The following is a 20,969-nucleotide window of genomic DNA, read 5'->3' as shown; positions in this document are numbered from 1 at the left end:
TATTTATTTTTTTCAGATGAGATCCTGTTCAAGGCGGTGTAGTTGTTGTTGTGAAGGTAATGTTGAGGTAATATTTTTTTTTTCAGAGGAGATCCTGTTCTTGGCGGTGTAGTGGTTGTTGTGAAGGTAATGTTGAGGGAAAAGGTTGAGATAATATGAATGTTTTCAGATGAGATCCTGTTCTCGGCGGTGTAGTTGTTGTTGTGAAGGGAATGTTAAGGTAATATTTATTATTTCATTTCAAAAAGACTGTTTAGTTTGATATATTTAAGAAGCGAATGTAAGAAGAATTCTACGTTCGCTTCTCGGCTTTGCCTATTCCATATGAAGGCGTGCGCAACATCTCAATTCTAGAGTCAATCCACTCTGTGCGAGTTACTGTATGTGACGTCACGCTGCGATTCGCTGAAGTCAATTTTTTTAGGGGCGGGGCATAGCAAGTTGTGAATAGCTCCAGAAATTATCGAAATATTGCTCTAATTATCCCATTTTTGATTAAAAAAAAAAACATGGGTGATTTCTTCACTTGGAAGGCCAAGTTAATATATAAATAACAAGAAAGTTTTGCATGTCAGGGGACCTTTAAACTTAAATGCAGGAGGAGGACAGTAGACCCACCCAGCCTGTGCAATAGTTGCCAACCTACGGTTGTTTGTATATGTTCTATCTTCTCCAAATGCTGAGCGTCAAGCAAGGAGGCAGCATGTATCATTTTAAAATAAACAAGAAGAATGTAATATGTTTTCAATTCCTTTAATACTCTCCATGCCGATCTTTGTAGAACATGATGTAGACCATTGGGGAGACCAATACCCCAAATGCAAGGGAAAATCTCAATCTCCCATCAACATTGATACACGCTCCACCAAAGTGAACAGAAGTCTCGATAACTTCATGTTCGAGGGCTACGATGAGATCTTAAGTGACGTGCAAATGGTCTACAATGGGTACACAGGTAGGATTCTTGTTTTGTTTCAAACACAATGTCATAATATCTGAACGTTTTTTGTGATCGAAATATTGCCAATGTGAGCCAGAAGTTATATTTAACTACTGTATGTGAGAATGCTATATAGGCAGAAAAATTTCACTCACAAGATCACTCAAGGATAATTTTCAAACAAGTTCAGCTTTTGTCTAATGTGACAAACACCAGTTTTCCCAATCTATCTTCAGGCCCTGACTCAGTATAGTAATTATTAGTCTGAAAAATCAGCTTAATGTTGATCCCAATTACTCCTTCCCACATCTGTTTGCTTTTTAATTGCATATGCACAAGGTTGTTAAAATGGTGTTTCTCTCAAGAGCTCCAGGCTTGTGCTCTTGCTTTTGTCCACAATATCGAGGCTCGTGGAAGAGCTAGAACATAGAATGGATCCAGATGTAACAAAACAAAAGGAACAGTGGAAAGAGATGGACACACCAACAGCGGGGTTGAGCGACAAAATGGAGGGAGACCTGGACAAATAAGGGATGGGGGTAAGAATGAGGGGCCGGGAAGGACACAGCAGGTGAATAAGATGGATACAGCCACAAGGTGGCGTGGGGGGTTACCAGGGGTATAAAAGATCATAGTTTTGGATGGGGGCTCATCTGAGATGATAGTGAACAGCTGTCTTGAAGTCTTTGCCACTATGAATCGTGTTACAGCTGAGATGGATTGTACAATATTTATTGTACTGTCGGACCCTGCCAATTGGGGGGGGGGGGGGGATACATTCCTAGAAAATGCCGCAAATGTCAATCTCGCAAATGTCAGGGCATTGTTTCAATGACAAAATGGGGGATAGGTATGCAGAAAAACCACGAATATGCAAAAAAACCCCACGAAAATGCAGAAAAACCATGAATACTCCCACAAAAAAACATGAAAACACCCAAAAAACAACGTAAAATGTGGAAAAACTGCGAATACTCCCACAAAAAAAACATGAAAACACCCCAAAAACCATCACGAAAATGCAGAAAAACGTGAATACTCCCACAAAAAAACATTAAAACACTCCAAAGAACAACACGAAAATGCAGAAAAACCATGAATACTCCCACAAAAAAAACATCAAAACACCCCAAAAACCATCACGAAAATGCAGAAAAACCGTGAGTACTCCCACAAAAAAACATTAAAACACTCCAAAAAAACAACACGAAAATGCAGAAAAACCGCGAATACTCCCACAAAAAAAACATGAAAACACCCCAAAAACCATCACGAAAATGCAGAAAAACGTGAATACTCCCACAAAAAAACATTAAAACACTCCAAAAAAACAACACGAAAATGCAGAAAAACCGCGAATACTCCCACAAAAAAAACCATGAAAACACCCAAAAACCCTCGTGAAAATTCAGAAAACCGTGAGTACTCCCACAAAAACATGAAAACACCCAAAAACCCTCATGAAAATGCAGAAAAACTAAGAATATTCCCACAAAAAAACCCATGAAAAAACCCAAAAAAGCCTCATGGAAATTCAGAAAAAACACGAATATTCTCACAAAAAAACATGAAAAAACCCCAAAAAGAATCACGAAAATGCAGAAAAACGTGAATACTCCGACAAAAAAACATTAAAACACCCAAAAAACAACACGAAAATGCAGAAAAACCACAAATACTCCCACAAAAAAACATGAAACACCCCAAAAAACAACACGAAAATGCAGAAAAACCACAAATACTCCCACAAAAAAAACATGAAACACCCCAAAAACCATCACGAAAATGCAGAAAAACCACGAATATTCCCACAAAAAAACATGAAACACCCCAAAAACCATCACGAAAATGCAGAAAAACGTGAATACTCCCACAAAAAAACATTAAAACACTCCAAAAAAACAACACGAAAATGCAGAAAAACCGCGAATACTCCCACAAAAAAAACCATGAAAACACCCAAAAAACCCTCGTGAAAATTCAGAAAAACCGTGAGTACTCCCACAAAAACATGAAAACACCCAAAAAACCCTCATGAAAATGCAGAAAAACCACGAATATTCCCACAAAAAAACCCATGAAAACACCCAAAAAACCCTCATGAAAATTCAGAAAAACCACGAATATTCCCACAAAAAAACATGAAAACACCCCAAAAACCATCACGAAAATGCAGAAAAACCGTGAGTACTCCCACAAAAAACATGAAAACACCCAAAAAACCCTCATGAAAATGCAGAAAAACCACGAATATTCCCACAAAAAACATGAAAACACCCCAAAACCATCAGGAAAATGCAGAAAAACGTGAATACTCCCACAAAAAAACATTAAAACACTCCAAAAAACAACACGAAAATGCAGAAAACCGCGAATACTCCCACAAAAAAACCATGAAAACACCCAAAAAAACCCTCATGAAAATTCAGAAAAACCGTGAGTACTCCCACAAAAACATGAAAACACCCAAAAAACCCTCATGAAAATGCAGAAAAACCGTGAGTACTCCCACAAAAAAACATGAAAACACCCAAAAAACAACACGAAAATCCAGAAAAACCACAAATACTCCCACAAAAAAAACAAGAAAACACCCAAAAAACAACACGAAAATGCAGAAAAACCACAAATACTCCCACAAAAAAACATGAAAGACCCCAAAAACCATCACGAAAATGCAGAAAAACCACGAATATTCCCACAAAAAACATGAAAACACCCCAAAACCATCAGGAAAATGCAGAAAAACGTGAATACTCCCACAAAAAAACAATAAAACACTCCAAAAAACAACACGAAAATGCAGAAAACCGCGAATACTCCCACAAAAAACAATAAAACACTCCAAAAAAACAACACGAAAATGCAGAAAAACCGCGAATACTCCCACAAAAAACCATGAAAACACCCAAAAACCCTCATGAAAATGCAGAAAACCGTGAGTACTCCCACAAAAAAACATGAAAACACCCAAAAAACAACATGAAAATGCAGAAAAACCACAAATACTCCCACAAAAAACATGAAACACCTCAAAAAACAAAACCAAAATGCAGACAAACCACAAATACTCCCACAAAAAAAACATGATTCACCCCAAAAACCATCACGAAAATCCAGAAAAACCACGCATATTCCAACAAAAAAACATGAAACACCCCAAAAACCATCACGAAAATGCAGAAAAACGTGAATACTCCCACAAAAAAAATTAAAACACTCCAAAAAACAACACGAAAATGCAGAAAAACCGCGAATACTCCCACAAAAAAAACCATGAAAACACCCAAAAACCCTCGTGAAAATTCAGAAAAACCGTGAGTACTCCCACAAAAACATGAAAACACCCAAAAACCCTCATGAAAATGCAGAAAAACCACGAATATTCCCACAAAAAAAACCCATGAAAACACCCAAAAACCCTCATGAAAATTCAGAAAAACCACGAATATTCCCACAAAAAACATGAAAACACCCCAAAAACCATCACGAAAATGCAGAAAAACGTGAATACTCCGACAAAAAACATTAAAACACCCAAAAAACAACACGAAAATGCAGAAAAACCACAAATACTCCCACAAAAAACATGAAACACCCCAAAAAACAACACGAAAATGCAGAAAACCACAAATACTCCCACAAAAAACATGAAACACCCCAAAAACCATCACGAAAATGCAGAAAAACCACGAATATTCCCACAAAAAACATGAAACACCCCAAAAACCATCACGAAAATGCAGAAAAACGTGAATACTCCCACAAAAAACATTAAAACACTCCAAAAAACAACACGAAAATGCAGAAAAACCGCGAATACTCCCACAAAAAAACCATGAAAACACCCAAAAACCCTCGTGAAAATTCAGAAAAACCGTGAGTACTCCCACAAAAACATGAAAACACCCAAAAAACCCTCATGAAAATGCAGAAAAACCACGAATATTCCCACAAAAAAACCCATGAAAACACCCAAAAAACCCTCATGAAAATTCAGAAAAACCACGAATATTCCCACAAAAAAACATGAAAACACCCCAAAACCATCACGAAAATGCAGAAAAACCGTGAGTACTCCCACAAAAAACATGAAAACACCCAAAAAACCCTCATGAAAATGCAGAAAACCACGAATATTCCCACAAAAAACATGAAAACACCCCAAAACCATCAGGAAAATGCAGAAAAACGTGAATACTCCGACAAAAAACATTAAAACACCCAAAAAACAACACGAAAATGCAGAAAAACCACAAATACTCCCACAAAAAAACATGAAACACCCCAAAAACAACACGAAAATGCAGAAAAACCACAAATACTCCCACAAAAAACATGAAACACCCCAAAAACCATCACGAAAATGCAGAAAAACCACGAATATTCCCACAAAAAACATGAAACACCCCAAAACCATCACGAAAATGCAGAAAAACGTGAATACTCCCACAAAAAACATTAAAACACTCCAAAAAACAACACGAAAATGCAGAAAAACCGCGAATACTCCCACAAAAAACCATGAAAACACCCAAAAAACCCTCGTGAAAATTCAGAAAAACCGTGAGTACTCCCACAAAAACATGAAAACACCCAAAAAACCCTCATGAAAATGCAGAAAAACCACGAATATTCCCACAAAAAAACCCATGAAAACACCCAAAAAAACCCTCATGAAAATTCAGAAAAACCACGAATATTCCCACAAAAAAACATGAAAACACCCCAAAAACCATCACGAAAATGCAGAAAAACCGTGAGTACTCCCACAAAAAACATGAAAACACCCAAAAAACCCTCATGAAAATGCAGAAAAACCACGAATATTCCCACAAAAAAAACATGAAAACACCCCAAAAACCATCAGGAAAATGCAGAAAAACGTGAATACTCCCACAAAAAAACATTAAAACACTCCAAAAAAACAACACGAAAATGCAGAAAAACCGCGAATACTCCCACAAAAAAAAACCATGAAAACACCCAAAAAAACCCTCATGAAAATTCAGAAAAACCGTGAGTACTCCCACAAAAACATGAAAACACCCAAAAAACCCTCATGAAAATGCAGAAAAACCGTGAGTACTCCCACAAAAAAACATGAAAACACCCAAAAAACAACACGAAAATGCAGAAAAACCACAAATACTCCCACAAAAAAAACAAGAAAACACCCAAAAAACAACACGAAAATGCAGAAAAACCACAAATACTCCCACAAAAAAACATGAAACACCCCAAAAACCATCACGAAAATGCAGAAAAACCACGAATATTCCCACAAAAAAACATGAAAACACCCCAAAAACCATCAGGAAAATGCAGAAAAACGTGAATACTCCCACAAAAAAACAATAAAACACTCCAAAAAAACAACACGAAAATGCAGAAAAACCGCGAATACTCCCACAAAAAAACAATAAAACACTCCAAAAAAACAACACGAAAATGCAGAAAAACCGCGAATACTCCCACAAAAAAACCATGAAAACACCCAAAAAACCCTCATGAAAATGCAGAAAAACCGTGAGTACTCCCACAAAAAAACATGAAAACACCCAAAAAACAACATGAAAATGCAGAAAAACCACAAATACTCCCACAAAAAAAACATGAAACACCTCAAAAAACAACACGAAAATGCAGAAAAACCACAAATACTCCCACAAAAAAAAAACATGAAACACCCCTAAAACCATCACGAAAATGCAGAAAAACCACGAATATTCCCACAAAAAAACATGAAACACCCCAAAAACCATCACGAAAATGCAGAAAAACGTGAATACTCCCACAAAAAAAAAATTAAAACACTCCAAAAAAACAACACGAAAATGCAGAAAAACCGCGAATACTCCCACAAAAAAAAACCATGAAAACACCCAAAAAACCCTCGTGAAAATTCAGAAAAACCGTGAGTACTCCCACAAAAACATGAAAACACCCAAAAAACCCTCATGAAAATGCAGAAAAACCACGAATATTCCCACAAAAAAAACCCATGAAAACACCCAAAAAACCCTCATGAAAATTCAGAAAAACCACGAATATTCCCACAAAAAACATGAAAACACCCCAAAAACCATCACGAAAATGCAGAAAAACGTGAATACTCCGACAAAAAAACATTAAAACACCCAAAAAACAACACGAAAATGCAGAAAAACCACAAATACTCCCACAAAAAAAACATGAAACACCCCAAAAAACAACACGAAAATGCAGAAAAACCACAAATACTCCCACAAAAAAAACATGAAACACCCCAAAAACCATCACGAAAATGCAGAAAAACCACGAATATTCCCACAAAAAAACATGAAACACCCCAAAAACCATCACGAAAATGCAGAAAAACGTGAATACTCCCACAAAAAAACATTAAAACACTCCAAAAAAACAACACGAAAATGCAGAAAAACCGCGAATACTCCCACAAAAAAAACCATGAAAACACCCAAAAAACCCTCGTGAAAATTCAGAAAAACCGTGAGTACTCCCACAAAAACATGAAAACACCCAAAAAACCCTCATGAAAATGCAGAAAAACCACGAATATTCCCACAAAAAAACCCATGAAAACACCCAAAAAACCCTCATGAAAATTCAGAAAAACCACGAATATTCCCACAAAAAAACATGAAAACACCCCAAAAACCATCACGAAAATGCAGAAAAACCACGAATATTCCCACAAAAAAAGCATGAAAACACCCCAAAAACCATCACGAAAATGCAGAAAAACGTGAATACTCCCACAAAAAAACATTAAAACACTCCAAAAAAACAACACGAAAATGCAGAAAAACCGCGAATACTCCCACAAAAAAACCATGGAAACACGCAAAAAGGCCTCGTGAAAATTCAGAAAAACCGTGAGTACTCCCACAAAAACAAGAACACATCCAAAAACCCTCATGAAAATGCAGAAAAACCACGAATATTCCCACAAAAAACCCATGAAAACACCCAAAAACCCTCATGAAAATTCAGAAAACCACGAATATTCCCACAAAAAAACATGAAAACACCCCAAAACCATCACGAAAATGCAGAAAAACCACGAATATTCCCACAAAAAAAGCATGAAAACACCTCAAAAGCCATCACGAAAATGCAGAAAGACGTGAACACTCCCCCAAAAAAACATTAAACCACTCCAAAAAAACAACACGAAAATGCAGAAAAACCGCGAATACTCCCACAAAAAAAAACCATGAAAACACCCAAAAAAACCCTCATGAAAATTCAGAAAAACCGTGAGTACTCCCACAAAAACATGAAAACACCCAAAAAACCCTCATGAAAATGCAGAAAAACCGTGAGTACTCCCACAAAAAAACATGAAAACACCCAAAAAACAACATGAAAATGCAGAAAAACCACAAATACTACCACAAAAAACATGAAACACCCCAAAAACCATCACGAAAATGCAGAAAAACCACGAATATTCCCACAAAAAAACATGAAAAAACCCCCAAAAAAACAACACGAAAATGCAGAAAAACCGCGAATACTCCCACGAAAAAACCATGAAAACACCCCCAAAAAAAAAACAAAACGAAAATGCAGAAAAATCGTGACCACTCCCACAAAAAAGCCATGAAAACACCTGCAAAAAACAACACGAAAATGCAGAAAAATCGTGACCACTCCCACAAAAAGACATGACAACCCGGATAAACCACAAATACGTCTAAAAAACACAAATACGCCCACAAAAACAATGAAAGTGGCCATCGTGGTAACACAGTTAGTCATGCGACCATGAATTATTTAACTCTCCACATGAAACATCCACAGCCCTCTTACACACATTTCAGCGATAACACACAATAATAGAACAAACTTCATCCCTAATGTCATTGTGAAAGCCTTGAATGTTCGAGATGTTTAATTTCACCTTTATCTGAGAAATTCCTCAAGCAAGGACACTTTTAAATTACAAGTTGGGATGGGAAGTGTCACTTATCAATTGCATTGATTAATTTATTTTTTTCTAAATGTACTTGTGCCTATATCATGTTATAGTCCAGGTTTTGTTGAATGGCAAGAGCTTGACCGTGAATGGAGGTGGCCTCGACGGAGAATATATTGCCGACCAGTTCCATCTACACTGGGGAAATCGGACTGCAGCAGGTTCTGAGCATCAGCTGAATAACACTCAACTACCCATGGAGGTTATTCTTTCACAATTACTTGTTATCTTGCCAAAGCAAGATATGTTACTCGATCGGGTTGTTTGTTTTTTTGTTTATATATTTATATATTTGTCTGTTACAATTGATTTTCAACTTTCAACTTGCTCTCTAAGTCACAGTTCTAAAGCAATGGCTCTCAAACTTGACATGTATACTCGTGAGCGCAATAGCTTTCGACGCCCAAAATTTCTAAGGTCAAGGTCAAAGGTGAAGGTCACCAGAAGGTTAAACATCAAAATCAACGAAACCCTTAGCTTTTGAGTAAATTTTATTGGATCATCTCCAAACTTGGTGGATATATAGCATATCGATAGGTGCTCAGCTGAAAAGTTTTTGGTGGCGATCGGCCTTGACTGTCATGGTTAGCACCTTAGGTCGAAGTTGAAGCCCGAGAAGAGTGTTTCTCAGATATATAAAAATTTCGTCGTTATGACGTCATTTGATGACGTCATGACGAAAAAACTGATTTTTCATAAAAAATGAAACTCTCAAATCAAGGTCTTTTGGCAAAATAACCTTTGGCCTAAGGCCAAGGTACGCTTTTCATTTTATTATGTTGTTCATCATTACCCTTACCGGAGGAGAGGGTATTGCATTTGTGTCCGTTTGTTTGTTTGTTTGTCTGTACAGAACTTTCGTGTTTTTCTCCACAATCGCTTGTCTGATAAAGACGAAATTTTCACAAAAGGAGCAAATACCCATGTAGAATGTTTTATTGGTAATTATGAAGTTATAAGTCACGTGGTGTGGCAGCCATGTTGGAAAACGGAAAAACTTTGAGCCTCTGTATCTCTGAAACTGCACCATGAACAAAAATGAAACTTGGCACACGGCAAGTACTCCTTATGTGGAAGAAGTTTTTTATGACGTCATAGGTGCCTTCGTTATGACGTCATAATTACATATGTACAATGCTAATTTGATCAGTCTGAACATTTTTAAGGGACATCTAGGAATAAAATGGTTCACAGAAAAAAAATGATGACATCATCGGTCAGGTGATTCAGCAGCCATATTGTTTTTTTTTAGAAACCTTCAAATATCTTCTCTGAAGTGGCTGAACAGATTGAGGAGAAACTTTACACGTTTGACCGCATATCCATGAGGAACAAAAGGTTCACATATATGACATCATAGGTAACATGGCTTGGCAGCCATATTGGATTTACCCAAAAAACTATAAAAATCTTCACTCTTTCATTCCTCTTTTTTCCCCGCCTTTGGAATAAACTCCCACCCTTTGTTCAATCCCATTCTTCCCTCCAGGTCTTCAAAACAGCTGTTCACCACCACCTCTATCTTCCCCTATCCAAAACCACAATGTTTTCTACCCCCTTAATCCACCACAAACCAACCTCCTTCAAATTCCCTGCCTTCCTTCCCAAAAATTCCCTGTCGTGTCAGATCCTGAAAGTCCTTGTGGTGTCCATCTTGTTTACCCCGTGTTCCCCACCCCATCCCTCTCCCTTCCACAGATTCACCTCATGTCTCTGTTCCCCATTGTTTTGTCCTTCCCTCTCCCGTCTCTCCTGTCTCCTGCCGCCCTTGTTCGTAGTGTGTTAACTCTCATACGAGCCTCGACAATGTTTTCATAAAAAAAGCTGATCTATTCGGGGAGTTCAGGCATAAAACTGTACGTGCGCTGAGAGTGGACAAGGAGGCCAATGTGTGAGGAATCTGTGAGGGGGGTAGAGCATCACCTGTGATCAACTGATTCTTGTCCTGCTTACAAGGGAATTCGCTCATTGCGTGCATCCAAGCCCATCCTTTGGTGTACTGCAGTGAGAGTGGAGGGTGATGGGCTCTTGACAAATGAGTTTGAAGTGAAGGCTTGCTGGGCTGGTTACTTTGAGCGGCTGTACCAGGCTGACCCACCAGCTGTAGAGTTAGATGTCAGGGATGTTACAATCCGTTTTGCTGACTCTCCAATCAACTGTGATCCACCTTCACCTATGTTTGTGGAAACAGACTGCGGTGAACTGGTTGATTTTTGGGTAAAGCTCCTGGGATCTGTGGCGTCCATGCTGAACTTCTCAAGGCTGGTGGACCTGCTGTACTCGTGTCATTGCATGCAGTTCTGTGCTTTGCCTGGAACACAGGCATCATCTCAACTGACTGGAAGAGGGGCCTTGTTGTCCTTCTCTGGAAAGGGAAGGGTGATTGCCAGGACTACAACAACTACCGAGGGGTGATGCTGCTGTCAGTGCCAGGCAAGGTCTTTGCTCAGATAATTATTGATAGGGTTCGCCACAATCTGCTTGAGCACCAGCATCCAGAGCAGTCAGGCTTTTTTTTTTTTTTTTTTGTATACCTTGGTCGAGGCTCGTATGAGAGCTAACACACAACTCACAGCAAGGAGGCATGAGACAAGAGGGGCAGGAGTGGAAGGGACAAAACAGTGGGGAACAGACACATTAGGTGAACTGTGGAAGGGAGAGGGATGGGGATGGGACAGGGAACATGGCGAAGAGAAGATGGACATTTCAGGGACTTTCAGGAAGGAAAGCAGGAGAAATGAAGGAAGTGGGCTTGGGTGGATTATCGGGGGTAGAAAAGATCGAGGATTTGGATGGGGGAAGATAAGAGGTGGTGGAGAACAGCTGTTTTGAAAGCCTGGAGGGAAAGTCTGGAGGGAAAGAATGGGAAAGAATAGAGTGAGGAAGTTTATTCCAAAGGCGGGAAAAAAGAGGAATGAAAGAGTGAAGATGAGCAGTGATTCGTGATTTTGGTAGTTTTACCAGAAGGAGGTTGTTGGCGGACCTTGTGCGCCCTGTGGAAATGTGGTCGGGACAAATCGCAGAGAGAGCAGGGGGGGCAAGGCTGGAGAGGAGTCGGTAGAAGACAGAAAGACCACCGACCAACCTGCGGTGATTGAGTGAGAGGCCCAAAGACTCAGCTTCATTGCGGGAGATGCCGATGATCTTAAATGCCCTGGTTTCGACAGCGTGAAGCCGAGAAAGGTGGGAGGCAGGAGCACCAGCCCAGAGGGGAGAGCAGTACTCCATCAGGCTATGGACAAAAGCTTTGTAAGTGGTCAGGAGCTCAAGAGGGCCGAGGAAGGACTTAGCACGACGGAGGATTCCCAGTCGGCGACTGGCTTTTGAGGCGAGGTTGGAAATGTGACTTTCCCAGGAAAGATCATGGCAGATAGTGAGACCTAGAAGCTTGAAAGAAAAGACTTCTTCCAGAGGATTGTTGAGAAAGTGGATGGGGGGGTTTTGTAAACGGTCCTTTCGAAGAGACATAGTGAGAGTGTGAGATTTGTCTGGATTGAAAGACATGTTCCACGTGTTGGACCAGTTTGTGATTTTATCCAGATCTGCAGTGAGTGAAGAAGCTGCTGCTTGCCGGTCTGAGGGATGACAGATGGTACGGCAGAGGGTGGAGTCGTCAGCAAAGAGAAATAGAGGATTTTCCAGAGAGTCCGAGAGATCATTGATGAAAACCAGAAAAAGAACAGGGCCCAGAACGCTACCTTGAGGAACTCCAGCCTGCACAGGAAGAGGGGATGAAAGAACTCCATTTAGGGCCACACGTTGACTGCGACAGGAGAGGAAGTCTGCGAGCCATGAGTGGAGATGGCCTTGAATACCATGGGAAGAGAGTTTGGTGAGTAGGGCAGGGTGCCAGACTGTGTCAAAAGCACGTGATATGTCCAGGGATACGGCTCGGATTTCCTGTCTGGCATTGAGGACCTCCATCCATTGATGGGAGAGCAGAAGCAGCATATCCAGGGTAGAGTGACCTGGTCTGAAACCAAATTGATGATTGGAAATCAAGCCATTGGAGAAGAGGAAGGATTTCATATCTGAGGCGATGATGGATTCCATCACCTTGCTGATGATTGGGAGAAGGCTGATTGGTCTGTAGTTACAGGGATCTGTTTTTGCACCTTTTTTATGCAGGGCAGTGATGTTAGCAGATTTCCAAGCAGATGGCAGATGACCTTGGGCAAATGAGAGGGTGAATAGAACAGAGAGAGGGTGAGCAAGAGCAGAAGAGCAGGCTTTGAGGACACGTGGGCTGATGCCGTCTGGACCGGTTGCAGAATCTGACTCGAAGTTTGAAAGCAAGCTCTCCACCTTGTCAGGAGAAAAGGATACAGAGTCCAGGGACAGTTGGGTGCGACTGGGTAAAGTGGGTAGAGATAGTGATGGGTTTAGGACACAAGATTTAACTGCAAACACCGAGTTTAGACATTCAGCTTTATCACGTGTGGAATCAGCAGTGCGGCCATTTGAGGTAAGGGAGGGGATGGAGGGGGAATATACACCAGAAACAGATTTGATTAAACGCCACCAGGATTTTGAGGAGGGAGAGAGAGGTTTGAGAGTTCAGACTTGAGATGAGAAAGATGTTGTTTTCTGGCTCTCCTGAGGGTAGATACACACTTGTTCCGAGCTTTGTGGAAAGAACTGAGATTGCCCTCAGTTGGGTTTGCTTTCCATGAGGCAAAGGCAAGTTGTTTCAGGACAACTGCCTCGCCACAAGCTTCAGTAAACCAAGGGCGGGAGGAAGGGTAAGACAACTGAACACGAGAGGGGATAAATCTGTGCATGTAAGAGGTCAACACTTTACACCAAAGAGGTCAACGATTGACCATATTCTTGCTCTTCGGATCCTCACCAAACGCAGACGAGAGTTTCGGCAGGGGCTGCTTGCAGCCTATGTTGATCTCCACAAAACGTTTGATTCAGTGGATTGGGATGCCCTCTGGAGGATTCCTGGTCTTCGTGTGGTGCCACCAAAACTGATTCATCTGATGTCTGAACTATACTCTGGTATTGAGAGTGCTGTGAGATGTGGTGGTACCATCTCTGACATTTCCAGTTGTTACTGCAGTTTGTCAGGGGTGTGTACTGACCCCCACACTTTTCAGCACTTGTGTGGACTGTATTCTGTCGAGGATGTCAGAGATATTAAGCTGCGGTGCATCGTTTGGGAATGTCAAGATCCCTGACCTTCATCTCGTAGATGATGCAGTCATCTTTGTGAAGACTAGATATCCTTCAGGGGATATTTTCACGAGTTCACTGGAGTCAGGACAGGTACCGGAGGATTGGAGAGTAGCAAATGTAACACAATTATTTAAGAAAGGATCCAGAGAAGAATTGGGAAATGATAGACCTGTTAGTTTGACTTCAGTTGTGGGGAAAGTGTTGGAGACATTAATTAAGGACCAGATGAGGAACCATTTAAATAAATACAAACTAATTAAAGGAAGTCACCATGGGTTTACCAAAGGTAGTTCCCGTTTCACAAATCTTTTAGAGTTCTATGAAGCAGTGTCTGATTGGGTGGATGAAGGAAAGGCAGTGGATATAGTATATCAAGACTTTAAGAAGGTATTTGATAAGGTACCACATCGAAGGTTGTTAGGCAAGGTGAGGGATTGTGGAGTGGCTGGTCAAGTAGATAATTTGATTGTAAACTAGCTTAGTGGTAGAAAGCAAAGAGTGGCTGTGAGTGGGAGGATGTCTTGCTGGGAGGATGTAAGTCGTGGGCTACCTCAGGGATCGGTACTCGGACCATTACTATTCACGATTTACATCACTGATTTGGATAATGGGGTAAAGAATAAGCTTTCCAAATTTGTAGATGACACAAAGCTTGGAGGTGAGGTGGATAGCAGAGAGGGTGGTGATCAAATACAAGGAAAGTATTGATACTTGTACAGATTGGACAAAAGATTGGCAGATGTAATTTAACCTGAGCAAGTGTAAAGTGTTGGGGATGGGAAAGAACAATGAAAATTGAGATTACAGGATGTAAGGGGTAATTTTGGAGTGTGTCACACAGGAGAAGGATCTGGGGGTGGTAATAGATACGGGAGGTAAGCAGACAGCATGGTGCCAGGCAGTTACAGGTAAAGCAAATCGGGTTTTAGGTTATATTCGAAGGGGGGGGGGGTCATTTGTAAATCAAGAGGTGGTGTTAACATTGCACAGGAATTTAGTGAGGGCAACATGTAGAATATTGTGTGCAGTTCTGGTCACCACAACTCAGGAAGAACATAGATGCCATAGAGAGGGTTCAGTGCAGGGTTACGAGGTCGATTCTGGGCTGAGCTCGACTCAGCTATGAGGAGCGGCTGAAGGAGACAGGGCTTTACACACTAGAAAGGAGGTGGTTACGAGGAGATATGATAGAGATGTTTAAGATAATGAAAGGTAGAGATAAAATAAGTGCAGATGAATTGTTCAACAGAGTAGACAGTGACAAAACCAGGGGCCATAACCTGATAGTAAAAAAGAGGAGAGTTAAGACGGTCGTAAGGAAGGGGACTTTCACTCAGAGTAGTTAATGCATGGAATGGTCTCCCTGGAAAGTTAGTGGCAGCAGAAACAGTAGATAAGTTTAAATTGGAATTAGATAGGTATCTGATAGTTATGGAGATAGAGGGGTATGGGGATGGTCATAAAACTTTTATGTAGTTTGAGCATTGATGGGTGATTGTGTGTGGAGTGTTGCTGGGGGTCTTGTCAAGGGGAGTCAAGGTTGATGTTGTGTGTTTTTAACCAAGCCCATGCACCCTCCCCTGTGGGGAAGAAGAAAAAGTATAAATAATAAAAAAAATTCAAAACATTAAAATAATAACAATCATAAGAAATTTATAAAATTTGCATTTCTTCCTTGGATCTTGTGTGGATGGGTTGGTGTGGTGTTCGTGCAGGCATGATGGGCTGAATGGCCTCCACCTGTGTTAGATTTCCTTGTATTTCCTTGAAGCAGCACGTCCCATTTGTAACGTCATTGATGTGACTCAGCAGGGGTGGTGTTTGAACGAACAACAATCTCCCAGACTCTGACCAGACGCCTCAACCATTATGCCACCAAGTCTGGTGTGAAGTTCATTATCAAAGTAAGCTTGTGCAACACTGTGCTCATTTGGGGCTCACTTCCTATAACTTTACTTTAGCAGCTGTTCTGTGAATTAGACAGTGTGTCCACATGGCTGATCATGTACTGTAACATCCTTGACCATGGCGAGCAAACCTCTTCTATACCTGGCCACAGATGGCTCTATACCTATACCTGTGGTTAACAATCCCACGAAGTTATCCCATAAATCTTTCTTCTCTTGTGCGAACCCTTGCTGCACATCATACACGTCTTGTGCCATCTTGTGTTTGGGAAAGGAAAGACATAAGGGTACATCAAGAATATCTCCTTCGTCTCATTTTCCCCACACATCATTCTGACCATGTCAATCGCACTCGGCACTAAACCAGAGTTCCACCATTCGTGTTGGGATTCCAACGCTGTACCGTATGATCTCTCACCAAGAACCAGTGCATGAAAGAAAGTCGCCTTTGATGAAAGTATTCCCAGGTGGAATCGATATCAGGTGCTGTGGAGATGGTGGCCCAATCCTTGTGAGGGGTACTGCAACAGCAACTGCAACGTGGCTACACTACCAGTGATGATGTAACCAGCAGCCCGGTGTTGTACACACATTATGGATGAATGAATGAAAGTCCAAGTCCTGTACCATGTCATCCCACCTTTATAGTTTGGTTTGGTGCATTTTCTTGAAGAGAGATGGCATGGCCCATTTTACCGATACAAGTGAATCATCTTGCTGTTTTAACTAATGAACCGTTCCCACAATGGACCAAATATTGTTAAAATTTAAATAATCCCTCTTCCTCCTGGTTGCTCATTCACTAACGTCACCTTAAACCCAGTAATATAGTCATGTACTCAGAAATGACTTGCACTATCTCTAATTTTCTGTTACATGTGATAACCTCTGCATTTGTTCTTCCTCCAGTTGCACATCGTCCATCACAAAGCCAGCTATGGCGACATCACTCAGGCTTTGAGTAAACCAGATGGATTAGCTGTGCTCGGTTTCTGGATTGATGTGAGTTTGTACACCAGTTCCATGCGGAATTGCACTTGTCCCACAGTTGTGCTGAGTTTCACTACTTGCTGAACATGAATGGGTTGGGGAAGGGTCAGAGGGGGGTTTGAACAGCAAGGTTTTCAATGCAACATCTTTGCTTTTCTAACTACAGATGATGTGTGGTTAAGAGTTGTAAAACAATAATCTTCATTGCAAGTATGAACCATGTATATTGTTGTGGTTGAGGAAATTCGCAAACCACCATTCAGGTCCTGTAGGTGAGATATCTCTGTAAGTACATGTGTAGTTAGCCCCAAACCCGTTGTTTAGAGGGAATAAATGTGATTCATTCGGGCTGCGACCCTTTGAGATAGCCGTTTTTCTGTTCTATCTTTATTTTGAACCAACCACGTCTCAACCGCCATCACACAACAACCACCAACCGCAACGCCGCTTCACAACAACAACAACGCCAACAGCCACGACCTTTACCTTCACAGCACACCATCCCGCAACCATCGCATCACCGCCATTCCAAGCGTCACCGTGGCCAGGGACCGCCACTTTAAACCCTCCACCACCTTCGCCTCTCCTTCTGCAGCCATTCCCGCACCACTTGTGAACGCCGAGCGTCAGGCTGTCCTGGCCTCGTGCGGGACACGCGCCGAGCCGCGGGTGCAAAAAGCGGCCTTTCCGAGGAGAAGTCGGATCAGGAATGATACACGCCCACTTCTGATCTGTCCAATCAGCAAGCGCGGGGCGGTTTGGCCCCGCCTCCAGGCGCATCGGAGGAGAATCGATATATGCAAATTCAAGGATCAGGGGAGGTTCACGCCCACTTTTCCTTCGTCCAATGGGCGAGCGTGGCTCCGCCCCCGAGCTCATCCTGATCCAGAAATTTGCATATGGGTTCTCCTGCCGTACTATAAAGCACCGAGCGAAGGGGGGAATTCAGTCAGTTTTTGGGCTCGGGCGAGTTGGAGAATTGTGGCAGCGGCAGAGAGTTTTTCGGTCAAGGGAGTTGGAGAAGAGTCAAGGCGAGTTGGAGAAGTGTGGCAGTGGCGGAGTGTGGCAGCAGCAGTCAAGACGGGTCTGGAGGAGAGTCGGTCTGTCGGGGTTCGGAGTCTGTCGGGGAGCTGCAGAGAGGCGAAGCTGGGAGCGCGGTCGAGGTCGCAGTGGAGTCGCTCATCACGGGACCCAAGCAAGCCAGCTATCCTCTTTCCCCAGAGCATCAACAATTCCCCCCTTTTTCCCCCCGCGCTGAGATAGTGCGGAAAGGGGACCCCTTTCCCACACCATTCCAAGCAGTGCCAACGAATCCCGCGGAGGAGCGCGGAGTCGGGGCACCGCCGCCACATTTTGCGGCTCATCACAAGACGGGTAGGCTCCACCCGGTCTCGCGGCCCACAGGCCCGTCTGTCCCCTTGTCGTTGAGGGTGGCCCTTTTCTTTTGCTTTTGAGTATATGTGTTGTCGGCGCCGTCTGTAAAGTAAAACTGTGTAAGTGTTGCCGTGTGCTCGCGTGGTCGGTAGTAGATCTGCATTGTTGTGTTTCTTTTGTTGCAATTGCTTTTGGTGCATAATTGTTGTAATTGTGTATGTGTGCTTTCCGTGTGCCGTGGAATAAATGTGCCTTATGTTGAACTGTTTTTCCTGTTTCGCTTCGTCTTTTCTTTAATTGAATCTCCATCTTACCTCACGTAAAGGGTTGGTAGTGGGCTAAATACGCCCGATAATTAATCGGAACCGTCGAGGTTGACGATAACACCGCTCGGTTATCCCGATAGTACGGAACGGGTCGCTTAAAGTGGCCCGTGTCCGGAGTCGACCTACGGCGAGGTGCGATCGCCCGGTCTACCCTCCGTGTGGGTACTTAGGTAGGTCGAATTTGGCGAACAACCCTATCCCACGCGGGGGGCCGATTGGCACGATCGTGGTGAGGCCGAAAGGCCCACCCGTGACTAGTTCCCAGCGTTAGTCCGAGAGGGTCACGACAGAATTGTCCGTCCGGTGGGCGACATGCCGCGATTCGAGTTACGTGGCCGCTCGCATGCCGGCGGGCGCGAATTTGCAACAATATATTTCGTACGCAAATATGACTGATTTTGATTCCTCTCCGTGCCCCGACCCCAACTCCCAACTTCTTGCTTCCCTTGCTCCTATTGGTTCACGAGTCAGTAAGTGACCACTATATTCGTTATGGGTTTGTGTCTGTCTGTCTGTCCTGAGCATAGCTCCGTGGGTTTTGATCCGATCTTGATAAAATTTGGGTGGGAGGTTTATATCATGATCTAGTTGTGTTTTCCTGAGAATGGGTTTGCGCCCATTATTGGCGGAGCCACGCCCAAAAAACATGTGTTTTTAGCGGTAGCCGGTTTCAAGTTACATCTTCTCCGAGGGGGTTTGTCGAATCTGGCAGGGGTTTCAGTATTTGGTTAGCCCAATGGCACCTGCATAGCCCCACAGAGCTCGATTTTTCATTTTCGTCCCAAGGTCAAGGTCACAAGGTCACGAACTTAGAAAATGTCAAAAAATCAATAAATTGGACATCGAGCTCCTCGGGTTTTCAACTGTTTCGAATGAAAGTTGGTATGCAAGTCGTGCTCTTCGAGTACTACAACTTTCATCATTTACGTTTTTCCAGATTCCCGCCATTTGCCCATGGCGTCCCCTCGAAGGTCAAAAAATAAAAAAGGCGAACCGTGTACATTGCTCGTGAACCATCGCCGTCTCCAGACTTGTCTCTTACCAAACTTCCCTGTTCCCACACTTCGTCATTCTCTCTCTCTCTGTCTGTCTATCCATCTCTCTTACTGTATCTGTCTCTCTGTCTCTGTCTCTCTCTCTTTCTCTCTCGCTCTCTCTTTCTCTCTCGCTCTCTTTGTCTGTCTCTCTGTCTTAAACTGCTATTTTTTTGACTTGTTCAATAATGCCTTGGCTTGGAACAGGCCGCAATGATTTCTTAACAATCAAGTTGTTTTCTTTACTTTCCTCACTTATATCATCGAATGTCTGATCATCATAGCTAAGAATAGCTGCATGCATTACAATGCTTGTAAATGCCTGTAAACGCCAGCTTTCCTGACTTTATTTCATTTCTGCACATCTCTAATCTATAAAACGAAGCCAAATTTCAAAGTATATACTCCACAATCGAACTTAGCAGCAGTTCCGACGCTTCGTTTTTAAAAGTTTCTTCAACTGTTTTATTCGAGCGCTTGCTTGGAGCGCTCTTCAAGCTTAGATCTCTACAAGCTTCCATGGCGATACCGTGGTGCGGTTGTCCGTGTGGACATTTCCAGCATGAAGAAGGCAAAATAAATGAGATGATTACAATGAGTAAAAATGTTTTCAGTTACAAAGCAATGAATCGCTATATCATGGCAAGATAGCCGAGAGGTATGCATGGGTTCGAATTCTGACCCAGCTATGAACTGCCATTCTGGTGCTTCACAGGCAGGGTGATTCATCAATGTGTGTGTGCCCTCTCTCGGATGGACATTAAACTAGACGTCACATTTTCCGGAACGCTGCCTTCCCTCCACCTCCCCTCATGCTTACCCCTCTCAATCCCCCCCCTCTCCCTGCCCTACTTTCTCCCTTCTCTATCCTCCCCCTCACTCCACTCTCCCTCCCCTCCCTCTTAATCCCCCCTCCCTCTTAATCACCCCCTTACTAATCCCGTCAGTGAAGCGACAATAATATGAACAACACCACCCCACTCCCACAATATGTACGTAATAAATAGATGGCCACCGATGCAAAACGTGCAGTTTTTAACCTTTCTCACCCATACATGACCTTCTTTTTCCTTTTCTTATGCAGAACCCTTTCCTCCATGACCTATCCCACCCCCACCACTTTGTACATCTATCTATGATTCCAGCAATCTGTGTGTGTGTGTGTGTGTGTGTGTGTGTGTGTGTGTGTGTGTGTGTGTGTGTGTGTGTGTGTGTGTGTGTGTGTGTGTGTGT

At 42.3% G+C, this 20,969-nt stretch overlaps 1 protein-coding gene across 1 annotated transcript in view; it reads left to right on the top strand.

Moving 5' to 3' along the window:
* The window catches only part of LOC147025711 (carbonic anhydrase 14-like), a 59,275-nt gene that overhangs the window by 27,272 nt on the left and 11,034 nt on the right, over positions 1-20,969 (top strand). Inside the window, exons 3-5 of the mRNA XM_085880403.1 lie at positions 782-955; positions 8,978-9,126; positions 16,922-17,014. Coding sequence (XP_085736529.1) covers positions 782-955; positions 8,978-9,126; positions 16,922-17,014 — 416 coding nt within the window. The remainder of the gene's footprint in view (positions 1-781; positions 956-8,977; positions 9,127-16,921; positions 17,015-20,969) is intronic.

Source organism: Eptatretus burgeri, chromosome 5 (genome assembly GCF_056783735.1).
Source record: "Eptatretus burgeri isolate ZD-2024b chromosome 5, Ebu_testis_v1, whole genome shotgun sequence".
NCBI classification, from domain to species: domain Eukaryota; kingdom Metazoa; phylum Chordata; class Myxini; order Myxiniformes; family Myxinidae; genus Eptatretus; species Eptatretus burgeri.
This window is presented reverse-complemented; position numbering and strand designations above follow the sequence as displayed.